Source organism: Mauremys reevesii, linkage group 4 (genome assembly GCF_016161935.1).
Source record: "Mauremys reevesii isolate NIE-2019 linkage group 4, ASM1616193v1, whole genome shotgun sequence".
NCBI lineage: Eukaryota > Metazoa > Chordata > Testudines > Geoemydidae > Mauremys > Mauremys reevesii.
Window position 1 is genome coordinate 144747972 of NC_052626.1, and position 18809 is coordinate 144766780.

An 18809-nucleotide genomic window follows, 5' to 3' on the forward strand; every position below is an offset into this window, starting at 1 on the left:
CCACAGCTGGAGCACCCCCGGTAATCCACCTCCACGAGAGGCAGAGAGCTTGCTGCACCCTGGCTGCAGCGCCGCAGCACCAGTGTGGACACCCTGGTCTATTAATGTGTTCGGATGGGCCTCCAGAAGTGTCCCACAATGCCTGTTCTAGCCACTCTGGTCGTCACTTTGGACTCCACTGCCCTGCCCTCAGGTGACCAACCGTCAGACTCGGCCTTTCAATTCTCTGGGAATTTTGAAATTCCCCTTCCTGTTCGCTCAGCGTGGCGTGGCGTGGCGTGCTCTCAGCACGACTTTCCAGGTCACCCTGCCTCCACGCGGGTTCTGGAGCCCCAAGCTCGAAAGGATAACGGGCTCACAGGTAATTTCAGCACATCAGGTGACAGTCCCAAGGGAGTCCCTGTGACCGAACCCATCACAGGGGGGTTTGCTGAATAGTGTGTGTGTGTGTGTGTGTGTGTGTGTGTGTGTGTGTGTGTGTGTGTGTGTGTGTGTGTGTGTGTGTGTGTGTCCATCCGTCTATCCTACTGACCTCTGCTGGAGCAGTGAGCCGTGTGTGTGTGTGTGTGTGTGTGTGTCCGTCCATCCATCTGTCCTACTGCCTTCTGCTGGAGGGATGAGCCCTGTTCTGTGTGTGTGAAAGGAAAACATATAGAACAGAGAGTGAAGCAGAGGCAAAAAGCAAGAACCACGTGTGACCGAGACGGTAATTTCCTGCAATACCCTGGACAAACCTTACTGAATTAACTTTAAGTGCCCTAGAAGTTCATGGTATTAAACAGGCAGATGTTTCCGGATTTGTGTGGGATTGCAGGGACCCGCTCTAGAGGGATCCTGGCTAACGTAACCTCTGGGAAGTGTTTGAAAGACTCTGGAACAATTGGTGCGGCGCTAGGAGGTGCTGTGGTGCAGGGAGTGGGGTGGGAGGGGCTCGATAGGGGGCGCTCTCTATCCTCTCAGTGCCAATAACTGAGGGTGGCAAATATCTAGTATAATAATTTCGGGGTGGGGACTGACAGCCAGGACACCTGGGTTCTGTCCTCAGCTCTGACAGGGGAGTGGGAACTAGTGGGTTAGAGCTGGGGGGAGCAGGGAACTAGGACTCCTGGGTTCCATCCCCAGCTCTAGGTGGCCAACACTGGGCAGTGGTCCAGGGACATCCGCTCACCCCAAGGTGGGTGTGAGGTGCCCTTCCAGCAGCGGGGGACGTGCTCTGCCCCATACCAGGCTGCCTTGTGTCACTTCCTCCTTGCGCCATCTCCCCGCACATCCCTTCCAAGAAAAGCGAGAGTCGATGTGAGCATCTGGGGCCAGCTCTCCCCCCACAGAGGCGTGTCCATGGCCTTGGGGGGGGGGGCCTGGCACCGGGGGCTGGTGCCCAAAGGGAGACGCACCCAGGCTGGTGCCCCTTACTCCTCTTTCCCACCGTCCCCCTCTTGCCTTCCCTCCTTTCTCTTTCTGCTCCCTGGATTTCTCCCTCCCTCCCTCCCCCACCTCCCTCTGTCCCTGCCCCACCCCGTGGATGTAACTCATCCCTTCACTGTAATTCCACCCCCGGCCGCGCTGGGCTGGGCTGGGCTGGGCTGGGCTGGGCTGGGGTGTGACCCCATGTATATAAGGAGCTGCGAGGAGCCCTTCTCCCCTGCAGTGTGACCTTCCCCCGCCAGACACAGAGCAGGTGAGAGCTGCTCGCTGCCGAGCATCCCTAGGGGCCTGTCCCCTCTAGGGGCGCCAGCTCCAGGGGTGGGGTATGGAGCACGGGGCCCATCCCCTCTAGGGGCGCCACTGGCCGGGGGTGGGAAATGGGCCACAGGTCTGTCCTCTCTAGGGCACAGGCTCCGATCTGGCCCCAGAGTGGGGCCTGGCTGGCTCAGGGCAGGGGAGTTCAATCCAGTCTCTCCAATCCTTCCTCCAGGTTGCTCTCAGCAGGTGACATCGGGAGACATGAATCCCGCCTGGGTCCAGCACCTCATTGTCCTGGGGACGCTGCTGGGAGCCGGCGACACCAGTACGAATACGTCAGGTAACGCTGCTCCCCATCCCCCCCGATCCTGCTCTAAAGGGACCCTCCCTGCAGGGGCCAAGCCCAGGGGAGGGGGCAGCAGGATGTGGTTATTTATTGGCCACCTCCCGGCTCTGACCCCCTCCCCCACCTCTCTCTGTCTTGCAGGTCCCTGGTGCTACTATGACCCAAAATGCGGTAAGAGAACCCATCCATCCCCTGCGACACAGACATCCACCCTCCGGCCTCACCCTGGGCAGGAGTTAATTATGGTTTTCCCACATTTGGATGGGTGGGGAAACTGAGGCACAGACAAGGGCAGGGTCAGCGTTCCAGTGCCAGGGATAGAACCCCAGAGTCCTCGCTCCCAGCCTCACCCCCTGCTCTAAACCACAAGACTCCAACCTCCTCCCAGAGCCGTGTGTAAAACCCAGGAGCCTCCCCTGCTCTAACTCACTAGACGGCATTCCCCGACTATAGTTGCAGAGAGAACCCAGGAGTCCTGACTCCCAGTTCCCCCACTTTATCCCACCACAGCCCACTCGCCTGCCAGAGTCAAGGACAGAACCCAGGAATCCTAAATTTTGCATCATGCAGCCACCTCTGGGGTGGCTGACAGAAGCTGATTAACATTCTGACTCCTCCCCCATTTCCTTCTCTGGCCCTTCCCCCTCCCTCTTGGCTCCTCCCCTCCCGGCAGGTCCAGAGACATGGGCGGGGCACTGTAAGGGCACCAGGCAGTCCCCAATCAACATCATCACCCCTGCGGCTGTCCGCAATCCCCACCTGGGGCCTGTGTCCCTCGCTGGCTATGGGGATGCCGGGAAGCTTATCTCCATGGAAAACACGGGGAAGACAGGTAGGTACAGAGTGACCCCTAAAGCGAGCACCCTGCGCTGCTGTGCCGGATGCCTGGGTCCCATTCCCCACCCTGGTCTCTCCTTGGGTCTCATTCTCTGTTTTCGTCTCCCCCCCACACACACACAAACAGTGGACGTGCATTTAGCGGATGGGCTCCGTCTCAGCGCCCAGGGGCTCCCAGCTACCTACACAGCCAAATCCTTCCACCTGCACTGGGGCCAGGGGGCAGCCCGGCCTGGCTCGGAGCATTTCATCAATCACAAAGGGTTCTCCATGGAGGTGAGAGAGGCAGGGGGCACAGCGCTGACCCTAATGCCCCAGTGCAGAACTAGGGGGCGCTGTGCTGCAGGGAGCGGATTGGGGGGCTCAGCAGGGGGCGCTGTGCTGCAGGGAGTGGGGCTCAGCAGGGGACACCATGCTGCAGGGAGCGGGCGGGGGGTTCGGCAGGGGTCACTGCGCTACTGGGGAGGGGGGGGGGGCTCAGCAGGGGGCAATGAACTGTAGAGGGTAGGCGGAGGGCTTGGCACGGGGGCTGGAGGGGCTGGGCGGGGATCAGCAGGAGGCGCTGTGCTGGAGGGTGGGTGGGGATTAGTAGTGGGTGCTGTGCTGCAGGGGCAGGCGGGCGCTCAGCGGTGGGGCTGTGCTGCAGGGGTGGGGATCAGTAGGAGGCGCTGTGCTGCAGGGAGCAGTTGGGGTTTGGCGGGCGCTGTGCTTCAGGTTCAGGGGGCACAATAGGGGAGCCATGCTGCAGGGGGTGGGCAGAGGTTCAATAGGGGGCGCTGTGCTGCAAGGGGCAGGCAGGGGGCTCAGCAGGGGGCACTGTGCTGCAGTGGGTGGGTGGGGGATCAGTAGGAGGCGCTGTGCGGCAAGCAGCAGGCAGGGGCTCCATAGGGGGCGCTCTCCAATTTTTCTCTCTCTCCCCCGTTAGCTCCACATTGTTCATACCAAGAACAACCTGAGCATGGATGACGCCCTCAAGGATCCCAAAGGAATTGCTGTGCTGGCCTTCTTCATCCAGGTGAGGCAGTGCAGGGCGATGAGCCCGGACGCCTGGGTTCTATCCCCAGCTCTGAACAGGCAGCAGGGTTTAATAAGTTAGAACAGCGGGGGGCTGGGCAGCAGGACTCCTGGGTTCTCTGGGTGGGAAGTGGTATCTAATGATTCAAGGAGGGGCTGGAGTCTTACTCTGAGTCACACTAGGACTCCCAGCCCTCCCCATGCCTCAGTTTCCCTATTTGCTGTACTCATGTGATCTTGTCCCTCAGGCAACAGCCCACGCACGCCCCTCCCCCTCCTGGGATTCCTTCACCCAGCACCTGAAGAAGGTGGCTCTGAAGGGTGAGTATCCCCTGAACTGGGGCGCGGGAGAGGTGGATTACGGCTGGCCTAGCATTGGGGCTGGGGACAGTACAGCTCTGTGCCACCAGGGGGCGAGAGAGAACAATGGATGCGAGGAGGCGGGTGGGGGCGAGGAGTCTGGACTACTGGGTTCTGTCCCTAAGCTGGCAGGAGAGTGGGATCTAGTGGGTTAGAGCAGGGGGGTTGGGAGCTAGGACTCCTGGGTTCTATCCCCAGCTCCGGGAGGGGCCGAGCTGGGCCCTCACTCTCCCTCTGCCCCTCCAGATAAGAAAACGAATCTGGACGGCTCCTTCTCCCTGAGGGGGCTCCTGGGCTCGGTGGACCTAGCCCGCTATTACCGCTACCAGGGTTCCCTCACCACCCCCAACTGTGACGAAGTCGTGGTCTGGACTGTCTTCCCCGAGCCCATCCTGGTGCCTCCTGGTGTGGTGAGTGCGAGTGTGCGTGTAGGGTGGAGGGAAGGGACTCCTGGGTTCTCTCCCCAGCTCTGGGAGGGGAGTGGGCTCTGGTGGGTGAGAGAAGCAGGGGCTGGAAGTCAGGACTCCTGGGTCCTTTTTCCAGCTCCCCTCCCCTCTGTTGTTCATACCCCCTGTCTCTGCTCCAAAGTGATCCCCATCAGAACCTTCTCAGTTCTCTCCATTGATGGGGTGTCCTCCGCTCCACTCAGTAGGGCACCCCAAGTTTGCCTTCCCCCCTCAATTTGCCCCTCCCCCACTAATCTGTCTCCCTCCCTGCAGGTGGCTGCGTTCCCCTCCATCCTCCGCTCCACAGACTCACATGCTGGGCCCCGGCTGCAGAACAACTACCGGCCTCTGCAGAGCCTTGGGGATCGCCAAGTGCAGGCCTCGGTGGCCCTCTGAGTCACCCCCAGCTCCTCTTCCACCCAGGGGCGGCTCTAGGCACCAGCAAAACAAGCTGGAGCCTAGGGCGGCAAAATCTAGGGGGCGGCAAAAGGCTGGGGCCCCAGCTCATCCTGCCGCTGCGAGCCGAGGAGCGGCCCGTTCCCTGTAGCCGGGGGGGGGGGGGCGCGGCAGGCTGGGCCGGCGGACCTGCCGCAGTCATGCCTGCGGGAGGTCCACCGGGGCCCCGGGATGACTGGACCTGCCGCAGGCATGACTGCGGAGGGGGCGCTCGTCCCGCGGCTCGGCTGGACCTCCCGCAGGCATGACTGCGGCAGCTCAAGCGGAGCCGCCGGACCTGCGAACCGTCCGCAGCCGCGGGAGGTCCAGCCGAGCCACGCGGGACCAGCGGTCCCTCTGCAGTCCTGCCCGCGGGAGGTCCGCTGCTCCCGCGGCTCCGGGCGCCTCCCGCGCATGACTGCTTGGGGCGGCCAAAAAGGTAGAGCCGCCCCTGCTTCCACCCCGCAGCCTGCAGGCTTGATCCCTCTACTCATCAGTATTGCAGCAATCACCTGGCAGCTATAGGGGGACAGAGCCAGACACCTAGAGGCTGGGCCTAAGCAAGGGGGTTGCTGGGAGCCAGGACTCCTGGGTTCTATTTCTGGTTCAGCCACAGACTCCCTATGTGACCGTCATCAAGCGCCATCCCCGCTCTTGGCCTCAGTTTCCCCATCTATAACATAGGGATAGGTTTTGCTCCACAGTCCTGGAGATCAGCATTGATCACAGTCCTCTTGGAGACTGGGTGGGAATGCACCCTTCAGGTAACCTATCTCAGGAGGAATGGATCACAAGCCCCACACTGCCAGGAGTTTGGACTGAGTGGGCAGAGGTGGGGTGACGTTGCACTCCGTATGCTTTATAAAAGTATGCTTATGAATGTAAATATGGTGTAACTGGAATACGCTTTATGCAAAAGGTCTCCTGTAAGGTATCATTGCAAAGCTTATAATCTACTGAGTGTGGTCATCCTGTTTGTATGAATGTATCAGTCTTGTATCTGAAGCTAGAAATATGAACTATAACTCTGAGGTCCTATTGTAATTATGCAAAGTGTGGGCCATTAATGGTGGTTTAGAATCTTGATGGCTTCTGTTGTCAGAAGTCATGGGTGTGGTGCTCTGCTCCGCTCAGTGTTGATAACAGTCGGTTGTGTGCATGTGTGTGTGAATCTTGATGGCTCCCATTGAGTAGGACAATTGGTTGTAGATGTTTATTTACCTGCAAGCCCTCTTGTGTACGTATGGGCCAGCCCTTGGGTAATGAAGAATGAAGTCTTATAGGACATGTGACTATGTCACATGATACTGGAGTCCATCTTAAATCTGGTACTTTCCCATTTGGACGTAGGGGTGGGGACCCAGAGAGACAAAAGATTCCTGCTTTGTGCCAAAGCTATAAAAGGGGGTGGAACAGGACAAAGCAGGCCAGTCATGAGAACACCCGTGTTTACCACCTAAGGCTGCCAGTCATGAGAAAGCTCCTTTTTTCCACCTGAGATGTCTGCTGGAACTAACAAGGACTGTACCAGGGGAAAGGATTGGGCCCAGACTAGGAAGGAGTCTAGTCTGTGAAATAAGCGTTTTGGAACATCTCTGGGGGTGAAATATTACCCGTGATCAGTTTCTTAATGTATTAGGCTTAGACTTGCATGTTTTTGCTTTATTTTGCTTGATGACCTACTTTGTTCTGCCTGTTACTACTTGAAACCACTTAAATCCTACTTTTTATGCTTAATAAAATCACTTTTGTTTATTAATGAACCCAGAGTAAGTGATTAATACCGGGGGAGGGCGGGGGCAGCAAACAGCTGTGCATCTCTCTCTATCAGTGTTATAGAGGGTGGACAATATATGAGTTTACCCTGTATAAGCTTTATACCAGGGGTCTCAAACTCAATTTGCCTTAGGGCCAGAGCCAGTCCTCAAATCCTCCCAGTGGGCAAATAATGCCACTGAAGGTGGTGTTCAGAAAAGTAAATGTTTATATTGTATTTTTATGTCGAATTTCTTAGAAATAATAAAACTGTCATACGACTTTATACAATTCTTCACCTGGCAGAGAGTTTTTAGGGTTTGCCAGGCACCTGGCAACACTTCAGTTCTGTGAGTTTTTTGATGTTTGACCTCAGTGACTTTCCTGTCTCCGAAAGTCTGTGAGACTGAGGGATCATCCTTCAGGATAGGTTGTAGATCCGTGATGATGTACACGATCCATTGTCTACGGTCAAGCTCTAAGATACAACTGCATTTGCTCCACTCCCTCAGACAGAGACAAACACCTACAGGAACTCTATCAAGCGTTCTTAAAACTACATTACCCACCTGGTGAAGTTAAGATACAGATTGACAAAGCTAAAAGGTTACCTAGAAGTTACCTGCAAAGAAAGTAACAGAACGCCACTAGCCGTCACCTGCAGCCCCCAACTAAAACCTCTCCAGTGCATCATCAAGGATCTACAACGTATCCTGAAGGATGATCCCTCACTCTCACAGATCTTGGGAGACAGGCCAGTCCTGTGACGGCTTTCCAGATGGATGCTTCATGCTCCATGTCACTGGACATTCCATCAGAGGAGAAGAGAAGAATGTCCTGGAAAAAGGACAATTATTCAGAGACGGCTACCGACTCCATAATTATGTTTCCACAGAGTCTCTGTTGGAGAGTTTATTATTCAAAATGCTCTCAAATGACATGCCAGAGATACATTGGTTTTTACATTTATCCTTAACGCCGGGAGGAGCGGTGATGATGGAAATGGGGTTTTGTTTGGTTAGAGGGCTCCCGATAGGGTTGCCAACTGTCCAGTCACACAAACCCAAACACTGTTGCCCCACCCCGACCCTTCCCCAAGGCCCCATACCCAACTTCACTCCTTCCCTGAAGCCCCACCCCGGTCACTCCATCACTCGCTTTCTCTTACTGTCACTCACTTTCACGGGGCTGAGCTTGGGACTTGGGGTGCAGGAGTGGGCTCAGGCTCTGGGCTGTGTCCGAGGGGATCGGAGCATGGGAAGGGACTCGGGGCTAGGCCTGGGGCAGGGGTTGGGTTGCAGTAGGGATGTGGGGTGCAAGCGCTGGAAGGGAGTGTGCGTGCAGGAGGGTGCACCGGAATGGGTGTGGGGGGGGTTCCCTGCAGGAGGGGGTTCTGGGCTGGTGCAGGAGGGATAAGGGGTGTGGGCTCTGACTGGCCTTACCTCATGCAGTTCCCGGGAGGTGGCGCAGCGGGTCTAAGGAAGGCTCCCTGCCTACTCTGGCCCTGCGCCACTCCAGGAAGGAGTCCATTAGCATTAGCAAATTAGCAGAAACCTTTCATTTATTTTTACCCATCTGTGACGTTACTGACATAACCTGTAACCGTATAGATCATTGTTGCAACCACCATTATATATTTGCAGCAAATATTGTATTGTCTATGGGAAGGGTATGATTTGCTGATTAGGATTATGCTAGCTGTGTGTGTGTAGCATTTTTGTGGTTGAAGTTATGAACATTGGCTATGCACTTGTATATCAATGTATTCTGAATCTAAGTAGCCTTAGTAAGGCATTTGGTCAGCTTCTTGAGAAAGGAATTTGCAAGTTAAGTGCCCAATCAAGAAACACTTAACTGACAACAGACCTTGGGAGACTCCAATCCACATAAGAAGTCTTCCTGGGGACTTTCAAGATAGCATGTGGGCAATGGCTGCCACCTGTAAAGAACTGAGTCATGCATGGACATGTGACTTGCCCACGTGACTCCAGACTCCATTTTGCTGTAATTTTCCACAGTAAGAACAAAGAGGTGTTCTTACACCTGGAAGAGACTATAAAAGACAGTCCCCCTGTCTCCATCTTGTTTTCAATCCTGCTTCTACCTCTAGAGGGACTTTGCTACAAACTGAAGCTCTGAACAAAGGACTGAATGACCCATCCCAGCTGTGGATGGACTCCAGAGACTTGGTTTGAACCTGCAGTTTATTCTATCACTGCTACAAGCCTGAACCAGGAACTTTGCCGTCACTGGATGTAATTGATTCCATTTAACCAATTCTAGCTCTCATCTATATCTTTTTCCTTTCATGAATAAACCTTTAGATTTTAGATTCTACAGGATTGGCAACAGCGTGATTTGTGAGTAAGATCTGATTTGTACATTGACCTGGGTCTGGGGCATGGTCCTTTGGGATCAGGAGAACCTTTTTTCTTTTACTGGGGTATTGGTTTTCATAACCATTCATTGACATAACGAGTGGCACTGGTGGTGATACTGGGAAACTGGAGTGTCTAAGGGAATTACTAGTATGACTCATGGTTAGCCAGTGGGGTAAAACTGAAGTCTTCTCTGTTTGGCTGGTTTGGTTTGCCTTGGGGTGCATAGGAACTCCAGCCTTGGGCTGCAACTGTCCTGGTTTAAGCAATCTGTCCTGAATTGACACACTCAGATCCCACCAAAGCCAATATCGCTACACCATCCTTCCAGTCCCTGCAGCCCAACCTCCACCTTAGGTTCTAGATACTTTGTCAGTGATTAAAACCTCCGGTGGGAGTGTGACGTTGCACTCCATACGTTTCATGGAAATATGCTTATGAATATGAATATGATGTAACTGGAATATGCTTTAGGCAAAAGGTCTCTTGTAAGGTATCATTACAAAGCTTATAATCTACTGAGTGTGGTCATCCTATTTGTATGCATGTATCATTCTTGCATCTGGAGCTAGAAATATGAAGTATAACTCTGTGGTCCTATTGTAATTATGCCAGGTGTGGGCCATTGATGGTGGTTTAGTATCTTGATGGCTCCTGTTGTCAGAAGTCACGGGTGTGGTGCTCTGCTCTGTTCAGTGTTGATAACAGTCGGTTGCATGGGTGTGTTCCCTCTGTGTGCTGCCCCAGCTCTGCAGATTGCTGACACAGCGGACTCTGAGAGAACCCCCGATGACCACAGACTCTGATAAGGTATGAAGGCAACCGGCAAGGTTTATTGCCAAACAAAACACAGTCTCTAGCTTCCTGGATCAGATGTCTACAGTTCTGCCAGTACGTATGTGCTCCCTGACAATGGACCGGCTCAGTCAGTGGCAGGATTTACTACCACTCCCTAGGCCAGACCAAGACAACTCCTCAGGGGCGCATTCTTATACACAGGTAGCAATAAGTTATGCATCACTCCTGACGCGTAGAGGTGCCGCCTCTCACAAAACAACTCTACCATATTACCCTCCTGCCCCTGTCTTTAGGATAGGTCGGCCTGTTCCTGTTATCTGTGGAGAATGTGCTAATACCAAAGTGTTCTGCTACCACCGTGGCTAGGGTGACCACATAGCAACTGTGGAAAAACGGGACAGGGGTGAGGGTGGGGGGTAATAGGAGCCTATATAAGAAAAAGTCTCCAAAAACGGGACTGTCCCTTTAAAAATGGGACATCTGGTCACCCTAATCCTGGCACGTGTCTCCATAACTAGTGCCTAGTACCTTTTTAGGTAGAGTGACCAGATGTCCCGTTTTTAAAGGGCCAGTCCCTTTTTTGGGAACTTTTTCTTTTATAGGCGCCTATTACCCCTCACCCCATCCCATTTTTTCACAGTTGCTATCTGGTCACCCTGCTTTTAGGTATGTGTATTTTTGCAACATCGGCCCTCATCTTGCCAGCTTCTGTGAGCAGGGCCTGCCTCTGGCTCACAGCTGAACTTTGCTTTATGTTAGCAAAGTCTTGACCGTTACTTTAGTTCAGGCCTTAGGGTTCATACCAGGCCTCTGATGCAAGAGTTTATGTTTCAGGGCCTCCTCTTACTACATTCCCCTACTTTTTGTCTTTTTATGGGGAGGATGTTTACCCATCACCCCGGAAAAGCACAGTGCAGGAACTAAAGATAACCCAGTGGGCTAAACACTGTTATGTGGTCACCTCATTTCACCATCCATCCACTCATGCCCCACCTGTCTTTAGTCTGCACATTCCCTTGTACGACTGATGGATTTTATTATGCAATTATTTTTAGTCCCTTATGGTGGGCCTGGGAATATTGGGCCCGGGACCATGACTGAGCAATGTAGTATTATGACTGAGCCTTAGGGGCACGCCCACATAATTAATATATATGAATAATATGGCTACGGCATATATAGTTGTAGCGTATATGGGTATAGGTGTCTAGTATGTATGTGTATATATGACACCACTTTATATCCAAGCATAACCAGGTTTTTCCAAGCTCGTGGTGTACTCTGGCCCTTTGACTTTACTGCCACAGAAACACATTCATATTAGAGCAGGGGTAGGCAACCTATGGCACGGGTGCCGAAGGCGGCACGCGAGCTGATTTTCAGTGGCACTCATACTGCCCGGGTCCTGGCCACCGGTCCGGGGGGGGCTCTGCATTTTAATTTAATTTCAAATGAAGCTTCTTAAACACTTTTTAAACCTTATTTACTTTACATACAACAGTAGTTTAGTTCTATATTCTAGACTTATAGAAAGAGACCTTCTAAAAATGTTAAATTTGAGTGAATAAATGAAAACTCGGCACACCATCTCTGAAAGGTTGCCAAGCCCTGTTATAGTGTGTTCCACAGTATTATGTACATGAGAAGTAAAACTGAAATTTGGAGTAGTGACACTACCACTGAGGCCTTTATATATAAATGTCTTGTAATTAGTTACTACACAGTACTGCCCATTTATGTTATAGGTTACCCATACTGGTGGTTGTCACCCTCTGGTCAGCTTCACTGGGCAGGAAACAGAAGTGGCTTGCTTCTCGGTTCCATTGGTTGAACTGCTCTGTGATACACCAGCAGTTGACGTAGATCCAGTTGTTTCTTATGGATGCTGTCTTCCAGATAACCTACTGAATGGACAGTAACCAATTTATCAAATATTGCTGTGTCAGGATGTAGTATTGGTATCCAGACTGTTTTGAATAACATGTGCCTTAGTTAGGCTGCAGTCTCAGTAACCCAAATTACGACTGGTACTAACCGGGAATTTGTTTACCCAAATTGTAGTTACTGTGTAACTTAATTTCGTTACCAATTTGTTTTTTCCTTGCCTTCATATTGTTTGCTGCCGTTCATCTGTTGATTTTTCCCTGTGCGTTGGTTGAACAGTTTAGCAATGTTATGCACATTGTAAATGATACAGAACAATAATACAACACTACAACAATAATACAACAATAATAGTTGCTTTTACGCAGAAGCCAAATTCAAATTAACTGACAGGATTTGCTAGCTGATTGCCAACTGAATATGGTAGATTGAAGTGTATTTCACCAGTCTCTTCGTTATAAAGCACTTCCTTTTTCTTTTCTTGACGCTTGGGGGGTGGTTTCTTCACTGGATACTGATATCATCTGGGGTTTTTGTAGTGTGAGATCTTCCGGTGTCTTTGGTCTGTGGGATGCAACCTTTAAACAACTTTTGTTTGTTAAAATAGTAAAGTGTTTTGTTTTCCTCTTTTGTTTTCAATAACTCAAACTTAATACAAAGTTCACCTTAGTTTATTGACAATGTAATAGGGACCAAGTCTTTTTATAACATAAGCTATACTTTTGCCATTGTTGAATAGACATTCATTTTCAGTTGAGGTGCATTACTAATATTTTATTCTAAATAAAATGCTTAACTACTAAAATAGATGCTCACAATCTTCTGTGAGAAGGTGTATTGCTTTCCCTTGCTGAGTTTTGGCAAATGAGTTAACGGAATTTTTACCGAGCTTTTTAGATTTAATTTGCTTGTGATAGCTATTCCACTTTTGTTAACTGTTTAGAAGCACAAACTTTAACAACCATTGCTTCCCATTAACATAACATAACAAAAGAAAAGCGTATAAAATTCAACTAACTATAAAATTTAACTAAAATAAGTTTTAAATACAGGTCCATGCAAATACTTTGAGGGTATTAAACGTCCATGATTCTTTTGTTTTGTTTGGGAGCCAAAGGTGGAAACCTGTTGAAAATGTGGAAAGCTGTTGAAATTGTTTGATCAGATTTATCCATAAATTGTTATTTTTAAACATTTTGCTATCACATTCTTATAACTATATTTAAAACCCCAAACAAGTTTATAAAACCCCAAACAAGTTTATAAAAACCCAAACAAGAAATTGACGTTTTGTTAATATTATCTTTACCTTAATGTTGATGTTTCCCCTTACATTTTTTCTTTGCATAACAAATAAAAAAAATTAAAAAACAAACCAAAACTGTGATTACTAAAAGAGAATTATTTTTGTTTGCAATTGCATTTGTTGATGCAGAAATAGATGTACATATATTTATAACCGAGACCTTGTTGAGCTTTGAAAAAAAATGGTATTAATAATATTATGATGGTTATACCCCAACCATAACATTAAAATAGTGTGGTCCCTTTTATATATAAACGGTATCAAATTGATTTTTGTTGCAACAAAATAAAAATTAAAAATAGTCACGTGACACACACAACCTACAACACAAGACAACCTACATGACATACAGGCAGGGCCGGCTCCAGGTTTTCTGCTGCCCCAAGCGGCGCAAACAAACAAACAAAAAAGCCGTGGCAGCGCGATCGCACAGCTCCACTCTTCAGCAGCAATTCAGCTGCGGGTCCTTCGCATGGAGAGGGACTGAGGGACCCGCCGCGGAATTGCCGCCAAAGACCTGGATGTGCTGCCGCTATAGCGGCCAGAGGGCCACCCCTTGGTATTGGCCGCCCCAAGCACCTGCTTCTTTAGCTGGTGCCTGGAGCCGGCCCTGCATACAGGACAAACTTACAATTAAAAACAAATGGCACCAGAATTCTGTTCATAACTATACAAAATAAGGCAAACAAAAATAAAAAATAAAAAGAGTTAAACATTTGAATAAACAATTTATTACCTTATTTAAAACTTTTAACAAAAAATGGTAAAAATATATTAATATTTGCCAAATTTATTCTATTAATTGGGTAACAAGGAATTTTACATTACTTAGCAGAGTTTTAAAATAATGTTATATGGAAATAAGAAAAGTCCATGTTTCAAATATTAGTGAGTGGTTAGGATTAGAAGCAGAGTGTGCATTTCTGTTGCTTGGCAACCTATCTTCAAGAAAATTAGGAATAATTCCAGTTGTTGCATTCCTGGAGGGTTAAAATAATTAATTTACTGGATTTATTTAAAGATTTTACCTTGTTTTTGCGCCTTAGAGACTAACAAATTTATTTGGGCATAAGCTTTCGTGGGCTAGAACCCAGGTAAGGTACAGGCAGCATCAGGAAGTTTAGCAAACTGATAAAGGATATAAAAGAAAACATACTGGGATGTAAAAATATTTGAGAAAGGAGGTTATATTTTTAGCGGAGTGTGGAGTGTGGTTCCGTGGGTCAAAGCAGTTGGGAAACGGCACCCTGGGTTTTGATCCTGGCTCTGAGATGAGAGTGGGGGTAATTATCTGCTCTTGTAAAACCTGAATTTGTTCTGCCCGTGTCTGTTGTTTTTGTCTGCATGCCGAACAGGTTGCGGGAGTGCCCCCTTTTCCTGCAGTTAACTGGTTTGGGGCAACTCCATGTGTTAATGCAGGAGTAGGCAACCCATGGCACGCGTGTCGAAGGTGGCACGCGAGCTGATTTTCAGTGGCACTCACACTTCCCGGGTCCTGGGCACTGATCCAGGGGGCTCTGCATTTTAATTTAATTTTAAATGAAGCTTCTTAAACATTTTTAAAACCTTATTTACTTTACATACAACAACAGTTTAGTTCTATATTATAGACTTATAGAAAGAGACCTTCTAAAAACATTAAAATGTATGACTGGCACGCGAAACCTTAAATTAGAGTGAATAAATGAAGACTCTGCACACCACTTCTGAAAGGTTGCCGACCCCTGTGTTAATGCATCCATTTTAGGTGTTAACCTGCTCAGTTTTAGTTTTTGACTTTGAAATTCCTTTGTACTCACTCCCCTGTGATTGAGTCGCAGCGCCTGTCTTGTAATGTGCTCTGTGAACTGTTCCACTTTTTCCTTCTCTTGATTTACCAATTCAGTGAAAGTGTTGGGTGCTACTTTCTCCACCTGTGCACGTACTTGTCCCGTTCTGACAGGCACCCGTCTAGGATGCTGTTTAGCTTTTCCCAGAACCTGGCTTTTACCATAAGGTGGTGGTTGCACTGCAGTGGACCTCGTTTCATCTTTTAATTTTACTAGGGCCACCTTTTTCCATGTCTGTCCCCATTCTTCAGGCACAGGGAGCTATCTGAAGCCTGCTGTTCACCACCAATATTTATAACAGGGGACGGCACATGTATTTTTGGTAGGTTCCTTGCAGCTGTTTCCGATGTTTTATTCTGTTCCTGCGCTGTCTGTCTCTGGACTCCTTGCCGCCCTGCAAGGGGGGTGGGAGCATTCCAGGGCTGTGTAGCTTCTTTTGATTCTTTTTTTGTTACCGTTACTTGCCCTGCCAGTTTTGAGGCCTGCTGTTTTAACCGTTTAACGGCCATGGTTATAGTTTGCAGTAGTCTACATTTCAAGGCTATTGTCTCTGCTATAGCCTTACACATTTCATCACATGTTTCTTCCCCATTATATTTTTTAAACTCTGTGGGGATTTCCAGGGAGGGGTTAAGGGGGTTCCCTAGCTTTTGGTTTTCTGTCCTGTTAGATGGTGATTTCTACAGCGGACAGCTCGTTTACTCACCAGATCAGCGGTTGGGGTCACCAGTGTTGTCAGAAGTTACAGATCTGGTGCTCTGCTCTGTTCTGTGTTGATAACAGTCGGTTGTGTGGGTGCGTTCCCTCTGTGCTGCCCCGGCTCTGCAGATCGCTGATGCAGCAAACCCCGAGAGAACCCCCAATGACCACAGACTCTGATAAGGTATGAAGGCACCCGGCCAGGTTTATAGCCAAACGAAACACAGTCTCTAGCTCCCTGGATCAGATGTCTACGGTTCTGCCAGTATGTATGTGCTCCCTGACAATGGACCGGATCAGTCAGTGGCGGGATTTATCACTGCCCCCTACGCCAGGGGTGCATTCTTATACACAGGTACAAACAAGTTACACCTCACTCCTGACGCAACCCCTCTACGTGTCAGGGTGCCGCCTCTCACAAAACAACTCTACCATATTACCCTCCTGCCCCTGTCTTTAGGCTAGGTCGGCCTGTTCCTGTTATCTGTGGGGAATGTGCCAGTACCGGAGTGTTGTGGTACCATCCTGGCACGTGCCCAGCAGGGCCGTCCTTACCCATACGCAAAGTACCCAGCTGCATATGGCTCCATGAAATTTGGGGCACCACATTTCCTGGTGCCCTGCACAGCTGCGTGCTGCTCCAGACCCTGCTCCTGCTCCTCCTCCGCCCCGCCCCTGCTCCACCCCCGCCCCCACTCCTCCCCCGATCGCTGCGTCCTCGCTCCTTCCCCCTCCCCCCCCCAGCCTCCTGCACGCTGCAAAACACCTGATTGCGGCAGGCAGGAGGGCAGAGAGGGAGGGGGAAGCGCTGATTGGCAGGGCCCGCCAGTGGCCAGGAGGTGCTGGGAGGAGGGAGAGATGCTGATAGGGGGGCTGAGCACCCACCATTTTTTCTCTGTGGGGTGCTCCAGCCCTGGAGCACCCACAGAGTGGGCGCCTATGCCGCAGTGTCCTCTTCTTGCCCTCTAACCATGTTATCAGAGTCTTTCCCCCCTTCCAGGAGCGAAGTAGCTCAGTTCAACAGTCCAGCCCCTTCCCCAGTGGCAAGTGGGGGGCACCCAGGTCCACCCACTACTCCAGGTCCTGACCCAGGGACCCTGTAGATAGCAGCCTCCTGCTGCAACCCCTTAACTTTACTCCATGCTGCTTCTATTCCCTGGGCCACTTCCCTACAGCCCCAGCACCTTCTTCGCCCCCGTCTCAGAGTATCCAACCAGCAAGTCCCAGCAGCTCTCTCTTGCTCCCCTTGTCCCTGCCAGCAACTGCTCTGTCCACAGTGCTACCTTTCCTGCAACCTGCTAGGAACACAGTCCTCCCTCCTTGGGCTCCCCAGAGCAATTGACTGTCTCTGGCCTCTCCTTTTATGTGATGCCACTGGGCCTTGATTGGCTGCTCTGTGCAGCCTCCCTGCAATTGGCTGCTTCCTGCACAGCCTCACTAGGTTGCTTGGAGGACTCACCTCCGCTGCTTCTTTTTTTGGACAGGGTGTGGAGGCTCATGAGGCCTCCATTAACCCCTTCTTCTCTGGTGTGGCGTGAACACCCCGTCACAGAGATGAAGAGATGGAAGGATGTGTGGGTGTGTAGGTAAGGGATATAGGGATGGGTGGGTGGGTAGCTGGGTTTGTAGAGGGATGGATTGCTGAGTTGTTGGGTTCATAGGGAGATGGAGGGATGGGCTGGGCCCATAGAGGGATGCAGGGTTAGGGTAGCTGATCCATATGGGTAGTCAGCTCTGTAGGGTGATGGAGGGATGGATAATTGGGTCTCTTGGGCAATGGAAGGATGAATAGTTGGATCCGGGGGCAGGGGTGGATAGTTGGGTCTGTAGAGGTATGGAGGGATGGGTAGTTGGGTCTTGAGGGTGATGGAAGGATGGATAATTGGGTCTGTCAGGGGATGGAGGGATGGGTGGTTGGATCCAGAGGGGGGGTGGATAGTTGGGTCTGTAGGGGGATGGAGGGATGGGTAGTTGGGTCTGTAGGAGGATGGAGGGATGGATGGGTAGTTGGCTCTGTAGAGAGATGGATAGGTAGTTGGGTTCATGAGGGGGGATAGATACATACATAGAGGACGGTGCAGGGAGATGGATAGACATGTAGATGGGTCTGCATGGGGATGGATGGAAGGAAAGATAAATCGATCTTCTTCATCCCTCCTTGCCACTACTGACTCCCCCTTTGCCCCCCCCCCCGGTGACGACCCTCCCGTGGCAGAAGCCCCCTCCCCATCCATTAGGGAGCACAGGGTGGTAGGTGACACTCACCAGCAGTGCATGTTTCTGCCTGGCTCAGCCCAGCCTCACTCTGCTTCTCCTAGGAGAGGGCTTCAGCTGGCTCAGAACATGGGCTCAGCTCCGCCCAGCTACCAGGGAATGGTGGGGCAGAGACAGCAAGGGAAGGAGGAGGGACAGGGCTAATCACCTGCTAGAGACACCCCTGCTCTGACACTAGCCACTGGCACATGGAGACTCAACCCAGAGCCGGTGCCTGGCACAACAATGGGACTGGAAGTCAGGACTCCTGGGTTCTATCCCCAGCTCGGTGTGGGAGAGCGGGGACTCCTTCATTCTATTCTACTTCTCCCCTCCCCACAGTCTCTGGGTTGGTTAATCACAGATCCAGCCCCATGACCAGGTTTGCTATTAACCATCCACGCTGGCCCCTGGGGACCCTTCCGGGAGGTGTCATTTCGGTGCAGGGAGAGAGACAGCAACAGTATGGAGGGAGTGCTGCAGCCCACGGCCATCATCAACAACCCTGCTGATATCGGGGTCATCGTGGGCTACTTCGTCCTGGTCATCTGCGTAGGGCTGTGGGTAGGTGACCTGGGGACACGGCCCTTTGCCCCAGCCCCTCTCTCCCACCCCCCAACACTGGGCACCAGGGGAAGAAATGGAACAGGGTAGAGACCTGAGCCACTCTTCTGGGACCCAGAACCACTAGGCAGAAACCTGGACCCAGAACCAGAACTGACCACCCCAAAATTAGACCCAAAACTTGAGTCAAGGATATCCCCATATACACCCTGCTATCCATCC

The 18809-nt window shown here is 50.9% G+C and overlaps 1 protein-coding gene across 2 annotated transcripts in view; it reads left to right on the plus strand.

The window, feature by feature from the left end:
* Positions 1–582: 582 nt before the first annotated feature.
* The window catches only part of SLC5A2 (solute carrier family 5 member 2), a 30759-nt gene continuing 12532 nt past the window's right edge, over positions 583–18809 (plus strand). Inside the window, exons 1-8 of one of the 2 annotated variants that reach the window (XM_039533912.1) lie at positions 583–706; positions 1916–2023; positions 2171–2200; positions 2703–2861; positions 2994–3142; positions 3792–3881; positions 4129–4201; positions 4487–4650. In XM_039533912.1, coding sequence (XP_039389846.1) covers positions 1945–2023; positions 2171–2200; positions 2703–2861; positions 2994–3142; positions 3792–3881; positions 4129–4201; positions 4487–4650 — 744 coding nt within the window. In that variant the 5' untranslated portion in view covers positions 583–706; positions 1916–1944. Of the gene's footprint in view, positions 707–1915; positions 2024–2170; positions 2201–2702; positions 2862–2993; positions 3143–3791; positions 3882–4128; positions 4202–4486; positions 4651–18488; positions 18588–18809 lie in introns of those variants that run through there. The other variant, XM_039533913.1, reaches the window with a different exon arrangement.